Source organism: Sceloporus undulatus, chromosome 3 (assembly GCF_019175285.1).
Source record: "Sceloporus undulatus isolate JIND9_A2432 ecotype Alabama chromosome 3, SceUnd_v1.1, whole genome shotgun sequence".
Lineage (NCBI taxonomy): Eukaryota > Metazoa > Chordata > Lepidosauria > Squamata > Phrynosomatidae > Sceloporus > Sceloporus undulatus.
This window is the reverse complement of record NC_056524.1, coordinates 107,284,309-107,296,832: the sequence shown is the minus strand read 5'-3', so window position 1 is coordinate 107,296,832 and position 12,524 is coordinate 107,284,309. Positions and strand designations below refer to the sequence as shown.

General features: G+C 39.5%; 1 protein-coding gene across 1 annotated transcript in view; it reads left to right on the top strand.

Moving 5' to 3' along the window:
• The window catches only part of ATP11A (ATPase phospholipid transporting 11A), an 89,095-nt gene that overhangs the window by 25,739 nt on the left and 50,832 nt on the right, over positions 1 to 12,524 (top strand). The window contains exons 8-13 of the mRNA XM_042458417.1: positions 5,067 to 5,117; positions 8,448 to 8,512; positions 9,084 to 9,165; positions 10,153 to 10,303; positions 10,795 to 10,992; positions 12,327 to 12,500. Coding sequence (XP_042314351.1) covers positions 5,067 to 5,117; positions 8,448 to 8,512; positions 9,084 to 9,165; positions 10,153 to 10,303; positions 10,795 to 10,992; positions 12,327 to 12,500 — 721 coding nt within the window. The remainder of the gene's footprint in view (positions 1 to 5,066; positions 5,118 to 8,447; positions 8,513 to 9,083; positions 9,166 to 10,152; positions 10,304 to 10,794; positions 10,993 to 12,326; positions 12,501 to 12,524) is intronic.

Genomic DNA, 12,524 nt, shown 5'->3' with positions numbered 1-12,524 from the left:
CCCCCAGTTGTCTGAGGGACAGCAACCCGGCCCCCGGCTCAAAAAGGTTGCCTACCCCTGGTTAAGATGGTATTGAGGGATTTCATTGCAGGTGAAAGCTACTCTCCTTATCAGTCATGTGAGGTCCAGAGGCAAGGAGCAATAAAAGACATGTAATAAAATTTCAGCTCCGATTAGCAATAGAAAAGTAACTTGCCTTGGGATCTAGCTGTCCCTGTGCAAAGCTAACTATCCCTTTCTTAGGCAGAAAACACTGAATTTCTCAGGGCGTTTCTATACTGTTACATATGGGGGGGAAATTAGGTGTTGTACACATGAAATTTGCCAAATTGTAGCCCCAAATCGTAGTACGATGAAATGTTTTACCTTTGTTGGAGATAGAAAACTTCAGAGTTAATTTCCAGTCCTCTTATTTAGGGTTGCCCTGTTGCAGCTAAATTTGGTATCTTAAAAACCAGAAGAAAAAAACTCCTCTTGAGATCTAGCTGTCCCTGTCCTGTGTGAAGCTAACTGCTTCTTACCCTGATAGCCTTCTTTTCAGTTCTCAGTGCTCTTCAGTATTGTTTTCATCAAAGTGCTTTCCCTACATGCTAAAACATGATGCATTTGCATGCTAATGTTAAAGCTAAGAAGCACGCATATCTAGATTCCTCTGGGCTGTTTCCTCTGATAAATATTAGCTGTGAATTTTGGGAGGAAATTTGGTGACATGTTCAGGAGGGCTCCCTTGAAATAGCTATGCTGTGGACTTTGACAGCCCATGAATCGCCACACCCAATATTATTAAATGGTGGTGTGTGCATGCAGATGTGCTGACACATCCACATGCACATCACCACCATTGAATAAAAAGAGGAGCAACCATCCATGGTTTTCGTCATCCATTGGGGGGGGGGGGGGGGGGGGGAACTGAATCCCTGCAGATGGGAAAGGTCCAGAGTAGGTATCTATATTTGTGTGTGTGTATGCACATTTGCACACATTGTCTGCAACACGTAGATCTGATGCAGATGTATTGTTCTCAGTAGATTAATTTATGGTTAAGTAATCAGATGTGGGATTATTATTATTTATTATTAACCTTTACAATTGCATACACCTCCACCTCTCATGGAATGGGAAACATCTGCATCCAACTGCAAACTATCCTCTTGGCACTGACTGTAATAGAGTTATAGCTGATAGAGGCATATAGGTTACACAAGAACAGAAGTTTTTTCTCAACATGGATAAGGTTAGTACTGTAATGACAAATGGTTAACGCTTGTTTTGGAGAGGTGGAGAAAGGGAACATAGGAACCTAAAGCAGGGGTAGGCAACCTGTGGCCTGCGGGCCGGATGCGGCCCGGCAAGGCCTTGGGACCGGCCCCAGCTCGGTCCTGCCGCCGATTGCCACCGGAGCCTTTGTCCTCTCGCGTGAGGGCCTGGGGCCTTTGTCCTATCAGGAGGAGGTGGGCAAGGGGGGGCAAGCGGCGGGCAAGGGGGGCAATAGTCTATAGAAGCCTCTGAAACATGCATTTATATTAACATTTTTTAAAAATCAGCAAATTTTTTTGCGTGTCCTCCATTTTTAAAAAGTGTCCTCCATTTGAAAATTTTGTCCTACATTTGTCCCAGTTTATTTATTTATTTAATTTTTTTTAAAAACAATTATTTAATTATTTATTTTTGGGCTTCGGCCCCCCAGTTGTCTGAGGGACAGCAACCTGGCCCCCGGCTCAAAAAAGTTGCCTACCCCTGACCTAAAGGCTCCTACCATATCCATGGTTCAGCAGTTGGGTGCAGATGTCTTCATTATGTTTTTGCTTAATTACCATTAAGCAATTGTGGATTTTCAGTGAAGAAAGGTTTGGGAATGATTGCTTTGGTGGAACCATAATTTTCTGGATGTGATACCTCAGCTAAATATTTATTTACATACATAGTATGTCATATTCATTTATAATAGGGGTGGAGAAAAATGGTCTCTCAATGTTGTTATTGTTGAACTACAACTTCCATTTTATCTCACCATTGGTTATGCTGGCTGGCATTAATGGGAATTACAGTCTAACAACATCTGCAGAGCCACACATTCTCCACCCTAATATAGATAGACTGGGCTTTGAAACTGGCCAGCCCTTAACAGCTGTGTTGTGTGGCATCATTCCAGAGAATTATGTTCAATAAGGTACCTTGTTGTTGTTGTTGTGTGCCTTAAGTCATTTTTAACTTATGGTGACCCTAAGACAAACTTATAACGAGATTTTCTTGACAAGATATGTTCAAAGGGTGTTTGCCTCTTTTTTCCTCTGAAGCCTAGAGAGCGTAACTGCCCAAGATCACCCACTGGGTTTTGAACTCTGGCCTCCAGAGTCGAAGTCCCGTGCTCAAACCACCATATCCTGCTGGCTTTCTAGTCAGTTACCATATAAGATCTAAATCAAGTTAGCTACCTTGCTTCCTTTGGCCTGGCACAGCCGGGCCCTGACTGACACCCTCGTCACATGCTAGGGTTGCCTCGGGGCGGAGCACCCACATGCCCCGCAACCCAAATACATGACTGGGGTGTCATCACTGCACAGCGCCGTCGCTGCTGCACTGCATCCAAATGGAGCAGTGCAGCAGCGACGTGTTTGCACCGCTGCAGGCTGCTTGTGGCAGCGCAAAAAGGAGCTGCTTTTTAGCATTCCTTTTTTTTTTGCTGCACATCAGCACTGCACAATTTGGTTGTTGCGATGCTGCTGTGCAGCAACAAAAGGCGGCCCCAGCCCACCCTTTCAGGCTCATCTGTACCAGGTCTTTGTTTCCTTAATAATGTCTGATATGATCTCATCTTTATCATTTCATTAAAATCTGGGTATTTAAGTAAAAGGATTTTGTATCAGGAAAAGTCAATTAAATTGGTTTATGCCAACTTTTGTTTCAGTTGTGGTTGTTGTGACTTTATGGCTGATCTCCTCCCTGTTTCAGTATTCTGAAAAAATGTATTCCCCATCTTAAAAAAGCATTCACTTAGTGACTATCTACTTGCCTTAGTCTGTACAGCATTAATATTTTCTGAACAAGTATTTTATGCCAAGCTTGTGGCATGGATATGGAGCCAGGCATCTCCAGTTTCTGACATCTCTTTCATTTCCCACTGTCAGGTCATTTTTAGGATATTGTCTGGAGTTCATGCCAGGATAGAACTAAGTAACAGTTGAGAGCTAACCTAATGCTGGCATTCATTCATGCATTTAATATTCACTTAGAACTGGGAGTTGTAGTGCCCAAAAATAACTATTCAAACTTCTGGAGTTTAAATCATATACTGCATAGTTGTAGGAATTAAGATTTCTTCTTGTTGTTGTTGTGTGCCTTCAAGTTACTTCCAACTTATCACAACCTTAAAGCAAAGCTAACATGTCTTGACAAGATATGTTCAGAGGGGAGGACAAGATATGTTCCTGTCAGGTTGAGAGAGTGTGACTAGCCAAGCAGTACTCTGAATTCTGGTCTCCTGGATACCAAGTCAAACAATCAGACCAACAATCCCACTTCAGCTCACTAAAAATATATGCGTTAAATAATATCCACATTGAGCATTTGGTTATTCTGAATTTTATTATAAGGAAACAAAATGAAGTGATAATACACTTCAATTTAAGCTGAGTTAGACTGTCATCTTGGGGCATTACATAACTGAAACTAAATGACATCAAGATCAATTAAACTTGTTTCTGAGAAACACATTGATAATAGAATTATGAATCTCAGGAGCTTCAAATGACATTTATGTCTTTGTGAACTCAGTGAGAATTCTTTGTGTCATGTGGACTTCAGTAGGACTAAATTAGCTTAATTATAAGCTTTAACAGATTCAGCATGGGCACAAAATCTCAGAGGTAAATGGGCATCAGATAAGCATTGCGCAGGGGCCATACTAATCTTCACTGGTTTCCAGTGAGTCAGAATGTCTCATGATATATCCAAAGTATGATAACCTCAATTTAGTTATCTTCACTTCTAGAAAGAGTTCAGGCTTGATTTGCTCTAATACCCATTCATTAGAGGCAAGATGCCATGATATTTAGGTGTGGTCAGAGCAACAGATGTGGAAAGAAAACTATTGATTTGAAATGGAGGAGTGGTAGGGCTTGGAGACTTAGCCTAGATATAAAGAGAGAAGAAAAAGGAGATGGTGACAGCACAAGTGTGGGTCCAAAATTAAGGGTCTATCCATAGGTGCTTAAGTGGTTGCCTAAAATCCAGAGCAGTTAGTTCACTTTTTATTTGTTACGTTGAAAATCTATTTTTATCACCCTGTGACTTTTATCACATTATGTGACAGGATAGAGCAGGATGCGGTGGCTTTGTGGTTAAGGCTCCAATTCTGACGATCAGAAGATTGAAAGGTTGGCAGTTCAAGGCCCAAGCGCTGCATGATGGGCTGAGCTCCTGTCACTAGTCCCAGCTTCTGCCAACCTAGCAGTTTGAAAGCATGCAAAGTAGATAAATAGGTATCACTTAGGTGGGAAGGTAATAGCCTTCAGTGCAGTCATGCTGGCCACATGACCACCGGAGTTGTCTTTTGACAACCTTGGCTCTTCAGCTTAGTAACAGAGATGAGCACCACCCTCTACAGTTAGTTACAACTAGACATTCATGTCAAGGGAAAACCTTTACCTTTACACATTATGTGAAATTAGAAAAAACAGCGTGAACCAATAAAATAACTCCTTATCTTCTGAGAGCAGTATAACTTGGCTATAGTAAAGAAGTGAATGAAAGTTTTAGACGGAAAGACATTTATTGCTGTGTTTGAATTGAGATTGCAGTGAGACATTTGAGAGGAAAACAGGTGAGACAACTAAGGACAGAGACCGGAGGAGGAAAAGGAGGATGAAGAAGGCGAAGAGGAAGAGGAGGAGGGAGTGGTAGTAATGACACATGTTCTGAAAGGTGTAATTATGAGTCATCTTCTCTGAGGCAAAAAGCTGAAGCTATTTGCATTCAAGTCTGTACAGTTACTGGGATGCTCTTCTCTGCATTCCTACAAGCACACTGATACTGAGGCATTTCCTAATCTCTTTTTCTTCTTGCAGATTTGTTGGCCGGATAAATGTTTACCATGACAGAAATGAGCCTGTTGCAAGGTAAGACTTAAAACAGACACATGGGTACTCAGGCAAACAGTATAAACAAATACTATTGAGCAATGTTACAGTGCCATCCCATACATGCCTGTACATACATACATACTGTATATACTAAATATATATATATATGCCAAAATCAAAAAAACGTATGCCAAAAATTGATCTGCAAATCCTGGGTCAACTTATATATGGGTCAATAAGGTAATACTACTCTGAAAAATGGTGATGGTAGCTCTTTCAGATTTCTTTGCTGTGGTGGGGAGAGCAAAGGTTAAAAGTAGCACTAACTACCTCCCCATTCTCCCTGCCTTGGCAATGAACTGTGAAAGAGCTGCTGCCAAGGCAGAGGAATGGTCTGTAGTTCTTTTATGGTCAGCTCTCCCTGGATGGACTCTTCACCACCTCCTTGCCGACCCTCGGTTATCCACAGCTTGTCTCCTCACCACCTTCATTCTCTGTAAGGAGGCAAGCAGGCTGTCTGGAGAGAGCCTACCATACAAGTAGGTTTTTTGGCTTCCCTGTTTCTTGGCAGGATTCAAGAGGCAAAAGGGCATTCAATCTCTCTCCAAGGAAAAATGGCAGAAACCATGGCTCTTTGACATGTTCCTGCTGCAGTAGAGAAGCCATCTCCATACACTATGGCGGGGAAATGCCAAAGGTCATGGTGGATCTGAGGAGACCTAAAGTTTTACCCTCAACCTATCTACAGGCCATAATTTTGTCCCCGAAACCTGCCCTTGACTTAAACATGAGATCAACTTACAGTTTATATATGGTACATCCCGTTGAGTACATTAAGGTTAAGTGAATGTAAAATTGTCATGATGATTTACAATCAATCTTTGCATTTTGTATACTTCAATTTGTTCACATATTTTCATTAAGTGTTGTTCGGGGGTAAATAAATAAATATAATAAAAAATAAATCAAAGACTATTAAAACAAAAATGTCAATTCTGGTTAGAATTTGATTAAGCAGGAATATTAGTTAGCACTAGCACATAAGACATGGCAGAAGACACAGTCCAGTATCTAGTTTTTCACATTAGCAGGGTTGTCGTTTTGTTTTAGAGGGTTTTGAGAAGCAAGTGCCAGATCTTCATTTAAGTACACTCATATGGGATGGAGTGATATTAGTCCATCACTAACTTAGCTGGCAATATTTGCAATATATCTTCATATTTTGCAATATTTCTAGCATATTCAAAACATAGAAATAGTCGATGGTTTGTTCTAGGATTAATTCTCTGCTTTGTTGGAAACTAGGAGAGCCAGATTGCTAGGTTTGAACATCATGGTAGGCTAACTCAATATAAAAGACCTGTGCTTCATCCAGTTGCTCCTGCTTTCAGCAGGCTTGATCTGGCAGCAAACACCAGCAATGGTGCCAGATCATGCCTAGTTCTACAGAATTCTGGTTCATCACTAAGTAGAAATGTACCTCAGTGAAGACCAAAGTGGCAGTAGCAGTAGCCTTGGCAAAGAGTTCCATAGGCCTAAAAGAGTTGGAGTAGTAGTCTTTTGATTGTCAATGTCAGGCGATCATTAAACAAGAAGCCCATATTGACTGGCATTGCATCCGCACTGCAAAATAATCCAGTTTGGCACCACTTTAATTAACATGGTTCATTGAAATGGAATTAAGAGAGCTGTAGTTTTGTGAGACATTTAGCTTTCTCTGTCAGAGAGCTTTGGCAGTTAAACTGGACTATTTCTGCGGGGCAGATGCAGCTTAATTTGTATGGCTGGGCCCTGGTGAGAAAATAGGTGGGTTCCACTGAAGCTGCCACCAAAGGGAAAACTGCTCAAATTTGGCAGTTAGATACAAGGATAGCAATATAATTAATTAATGAAGATCTCTGTGTTGTGATTTTAACTTGCTTTTTAGAATTTAATGTCCATTTCTTAGACTATAAGTTCCTCTGTAGCTAAACATATGGTTTAAGTTTCTAGAACTCTTTAGCTTTAAAGCACAAATGCTTTAGGATTTTTAGATAAGCCCATAAATTAATGCTTTTATTTGTGCTCCATTACTAAAGAAAAATGAATGTTTGTTCCTGATTAATTCAAAATATTGTATGGATTTATGTGCTGGTTTTGTTTTTTATATTTTTCATTTACTATTTATGTTTGTGCAATATTTTTGTTCTCTTAATTCCCCATTGGATTATTCTAATTTAAAATACAACCAATAAGCCATGTAAATGAAAAATATTTTTTCTTTAATTAAGTACCCAAATCTATGAGTATAGCTTTCTTTCTCTTTAACTGGAATAGGTTTCAGGTTTACAGTATCTGCAGAAATGTGCCTGCAGCAATGCAGAACAGTAGTGATGTAACTGGTGTTTATACAACAAGAGCAAGTCAGTGGGTGGTCAGGAAAGATTCATTTAATAAAGTATAACTACAAATGGATTTCAGTCCTAAGTCTGGTTGAAAACAATGGGCTAGTTTTTAGAGGGAATTCAAAGAAGTTAACTTACCTGTGAACTCCCCACCACCACAGAGGTAGGGTCAAGGTTGCTGGCAGGGGAGAGATATTGTCTTGAAATCTGTGTGCAGATACAGTGATTGGCAATTCCCATGACTGGCTGTTCAGACCTATGGGACCTAGAGATCAGATGCAGGTTGCCTGTAGAACTAATCTGCCTCACCTGCTCAGAGCATTTGGGGCCCAAGCAAGGCGGTGATATAGGAAGATCTCCCTAACTCAAGGCCCTTCTACATTATACAGTTACAGTGATATGATCCCACTTAACTGCCATAGCTGCCTCCTATGAAATCCAACCTAGGGTTTCTAGTTTAGCGAGACACTAGAACTCCAACATAAAGAAAACAAAAATAATGACCACAGAGAATTTACACAAATTTTGACCCACACTAAGGCCCCTTTGACCTGGAATTGGGCCAGATCCACTGGATCCACATATGGTCTGCCCTGTCCTGGCCCAAGGTTGATGGTCAGCATTATTTGAAAAGGTTGATGTGAGACTGGGGAGAAAATGGACCTTTTGGCCCATGTGGCCTACACCTGAGTGTAGATATCATATTGGGTTTTCTGGGTAGCACTTTGAAGCTGTATTCAGCTTTTCATTTGGGGAATGTGTGCTAAACAATTTTTTTTAAAAAAAGCGTGGGTTACATTTCACTCTGTTTCTAAGATTTAGGGAACTTAGTTTTAGGCTGTTAACACCTTTTATAAAAATGTGATTTAAAAAAAGAATAAATCAAAGTTTTTTGAACCTCATTCACTGTGTTTCATATGAATTTGAAAATTTGGTTATCTTCGGACGAACAATTAAATTTGGGCAATTTTTATCTTTGCAGGCCATTGGGATCTGAAAATGTGCTTCTTAGAGGAGCTACATTGAAGAACACAGAGAAAATCTTTGGTATATATTGCAATAAAATGTGGTAATAGACCCAGTTCAAATCTGTATGAAAAGTTGTATATTCTCAGTGAGTGGATATTTGTCAATGGGGTTTATGTGAGCACTCATATCCTTATTCCAGTTTTAGCTTTTTGTGGCTTCTGGGATTGCCTGGACAAAGCTTATGTAGATGATCAGATTTAGTTACATGACAATATCTCTGGGAGAAAACAAAATCAACTTAGAATAAGCAAAGTGTGTCCTGGACCACCATTGCCATCAAGCTGAATGGACAAAATTTGTTGTTGTTGTTCATTTGGATCAGTGCCCCCAAATGTGCTAAAAGTGGAATACCTTCAGTGCTCTGAAACAGATGGAGAATTAGTACCCACTGTTGCAGCCTTACCAAGAATACATGGTTTATTCTTCCTTTTGCAGGATCAGGGCTGCCAACTGTAACTGCATCTTTTGCAAAATCCTGTCCTTTTTGCTGGTGTTTGTACAAACTGTATTAGTTAATTTGTGTGTTTTGAAATATATTTATCACGCACATATACATTTTTAGATTTAAAAGTATTTTTGTTTGTTTCAGGTGTTGCTATATACACTGGCATGGAAACAAAAATGGCATTGAATTATCAGTCAAAATCTCAGAAACGATCTGCTGTAGAAAAGTAAAGTTATATCAGTTTTTTCCAATATATATGTATTTGTGTGATGGGTAGGGAGGCATTTTGTAAATGTTGTGAACCAGAAGAAAAGCTGAAGATGATGGTGATGATGTTATTTTCTGTTATTTTTGATTATTTTGGTTATTGTTGTTATAATGAATTTAAATGAATCTCCATTATGTCATCATTGCCTATTCCCAGCTCTGATGACAGGGATTTGGTAGGATCATTAGCTATTGGTGTGGCGACCCATACATTGGTTTGTACAAAAAGCACTGCCCCTGGGAATACCATATAGAGCTGAAAGAGGAAGCCTGCAGCTTCTCTTTCACTGGCTTGCCAGCAGGAATCACCCAAATGCATAAAAGCTGTGAGCATTGTGGCACAGTGGCTGAAATGTTATATCTGGGCTGAGGAAAAAGAGATTCACTTTTAAAGTATACAGTGCACCTGCCCCAACCACGGGCTTGCTATTTACAGATTTGAGTATCTGCAGACTCAAGGCCCCACATGTGTTCCAGCAGAGTGGTTGCATGCACACACATCCTACATTGAATACTCACGGACTTGAAGAACGGAATCACCTGCAGATAAGAAGGTCCCACTGTATTGAGAGTCTACCAATTTACTTTCAGTGTAATCTCTCTTGTAGGTTTGTTGTGAGAATAAAATTCAGTGGTCCTATATGTCCCCTCTTCCAATACTTTGGAGAAAAGGTTCACACCATTTCCTCTTATAGATGTGAAAAATAAGAACATATGTCTTGGAAACTAATTTGTATGCATATACCAATACTGTGTGAAAAAATCCTCACCTTTGGATATGGCATACACGTAACCAACACTGCCCTTTCATCTAAAAAGAATGAACTGCTATCATGTCACACCAGAAGTCTCAATCTTCCAGACCATGCTCAACCCCTGTAAATGCATAATTGCTCATCAGAAGGACTGAAAACCATTATAATTTTTGTTCTTTCTTATGTTTCAGATCAATGAATGTATTTCTTATTGTTTACCTCTGTATACTGATAAGTAAATCACTAATAAATACTGTCCTGAAGTATGTTTGGCAAAGTGAGCAATCCCGTGATCAGCCTTGGTATAATCAGAAAACAGAACTGGAAAGGAAAAGAAATGTGGTATGTGAATAATGTCAGTTTTAATAAGCAATGTGGATGAAGGAAGGAGAAACAGAGAAGCTAATTACTTGTCCAAGCACTAGCATCGATGTTTTAGAGCAGTGAATGCACTGATATGAACATTTAGAGTAGTTGTTTAAAGGTGAAATACAGCCACCCACATCAATTATCTTGATTAATTTAATGTCTTGCATGATATCCCCATAACTACCTGTTTCTTAGTGATATAAAACATGCTATTAAATTTCTAACATGTGTGCTTAAATGTATATAAGAGTACAATTTTGGATGAAATTGAATCTTATAGTGGAATGCAAGAGAATGAAAATAACATAAATTACATGTTATGCTCACATGCTCGCAAGTAAGTTCTGCTGCTTGCAGTTGGATTTGCTTCTGTATAAACCTATACAATGTTGTATTATATTTCTAAGACATAAATGGACCCACAGAAAATTAATTTCTTTGCTTTTGTCTTTTTCCTCTTACAGTTTATTACAGCATTTACCGATTTTCTTGCCTTCATGGTTCTTTTCAACTACATCATTCCTGTATCCATGTATGTCACAGTAGAAATGCAGAAGTTTCTTGGTTCTTATTTTCTCACTTGGGATGAAGAAATGTTTGATGAAGAAACAGGTGAAGGACCACTAGTGAACACCTCTGATCTCAATGAGGAGTTAGGCCAGGTAACTGTCATGTGTCGTATAAAACTAGCAGCTGACTCTGGTGTTTAGATTTATGGAAATATTGGTCTGACCAATTCATTGGCATTGATCTTTTTAAGAATATAATAATCCATATCTATATTTAATATAATCCATCATCGTTTGCTTGAGAGGATGCATCTACACTGTAGACATAATGCAGTTTGATAACACGTTAAGTACTGTAGCTCCATCCTATGGAACTCTGAGATGTGTAGTTTGCAGTGTCTGTAGCCTTCTCTGCCAAAGAGTGCTGATGCTTCACAAAAATACAAATCTCAAGATTCCATAGGCTGCAGCCATGGCAATTAAGTGGTGTCAAATTGGATTCTTGATATAGTGTAGATGCATCATTAGGAAACATCCAGACCATTTTGTTGATCAAAGTATTGAAAGTACTGCATACATTTAATGTCCTTTATTTGGATATAATGGAAAATCACAATTCAAAACTGTGAACATAAGCTTTGAATTTCCTACTGTTAGAATCAAAGATGAGAGGAAGGGAGGCCATTGAGCTTGAGGCTTATATCTGCTGATCTCATAACACTAATTGTGTTTAAGTATTACATCTTAACTACATTTAATTGGTTGCAGCAAAGTCTTCTGAGAAATATTGACTCTGCCTGTTGTAATTTCAGGAAAAAAATAATAGAATAGTAAAGTTAATGTGCTGTCATTTTAAACCAATAATAAATATACTACTGCAGGATGACTGCATATGTTTATGGGATAGTTACTTATTTATAATAATATGATACAGTCCACATAGTGTAGGGGATTTTATGCTGAGAAGTTGATCTCTGATTCAGAACCCACATGAACTCTTGTCTGAACCCCCCCCCCCCCCCAAAATCATAATACACTGTTTATGAAACTAAAATAAATTTACAGTGCACCCGCATTATACACAGCTTTGAGCATATGTGTTCAACCCATGCGGGGCACAAGGGTGGCGCGTCCCATTCAGATGAATGGGGTGCATGTGTGTGTGCCGCCATGCCACCACACCGCTGTGCGCACGAGCCCCATTCAAGTGAATGGGGCTCAAGCATAGGCAGAATTCGCCTTACACAGGGGGGGTCCTGAACAGATCCTCCGCGTAAGGCAAGGGTCCACTGTAATTCTGCTGTGTGATACATAGTTATGACAAAATGCCATAACTAAAAGAACAAGTGATGTATGCTCTCTGAAGGCCAAGGGACAAAATATTGAGTCACACACAATAACTTCAACTATCAAAAGAGCTGACTTGGCTCTCTCAAGCTCTGTCCTTGTTATTTCAGTCCGTAATTGTTCTGTATGTCTCTTTTCAGGTTGAATATGTCTTCACAGATAAAACAGGGACATTAACCGAGAACAATATGGAATTCATAGAATGCTGCATTGAGGGGCATGTTTATGTGCCTCATGTCATCTGTAATGGGCAAATCCTCCATGATTGTGCTGGTATCGATATGATTGATTCATCCCCAGGAGGAAGTGGCAAAGTATGGAGCCCTTCAAATAAATAA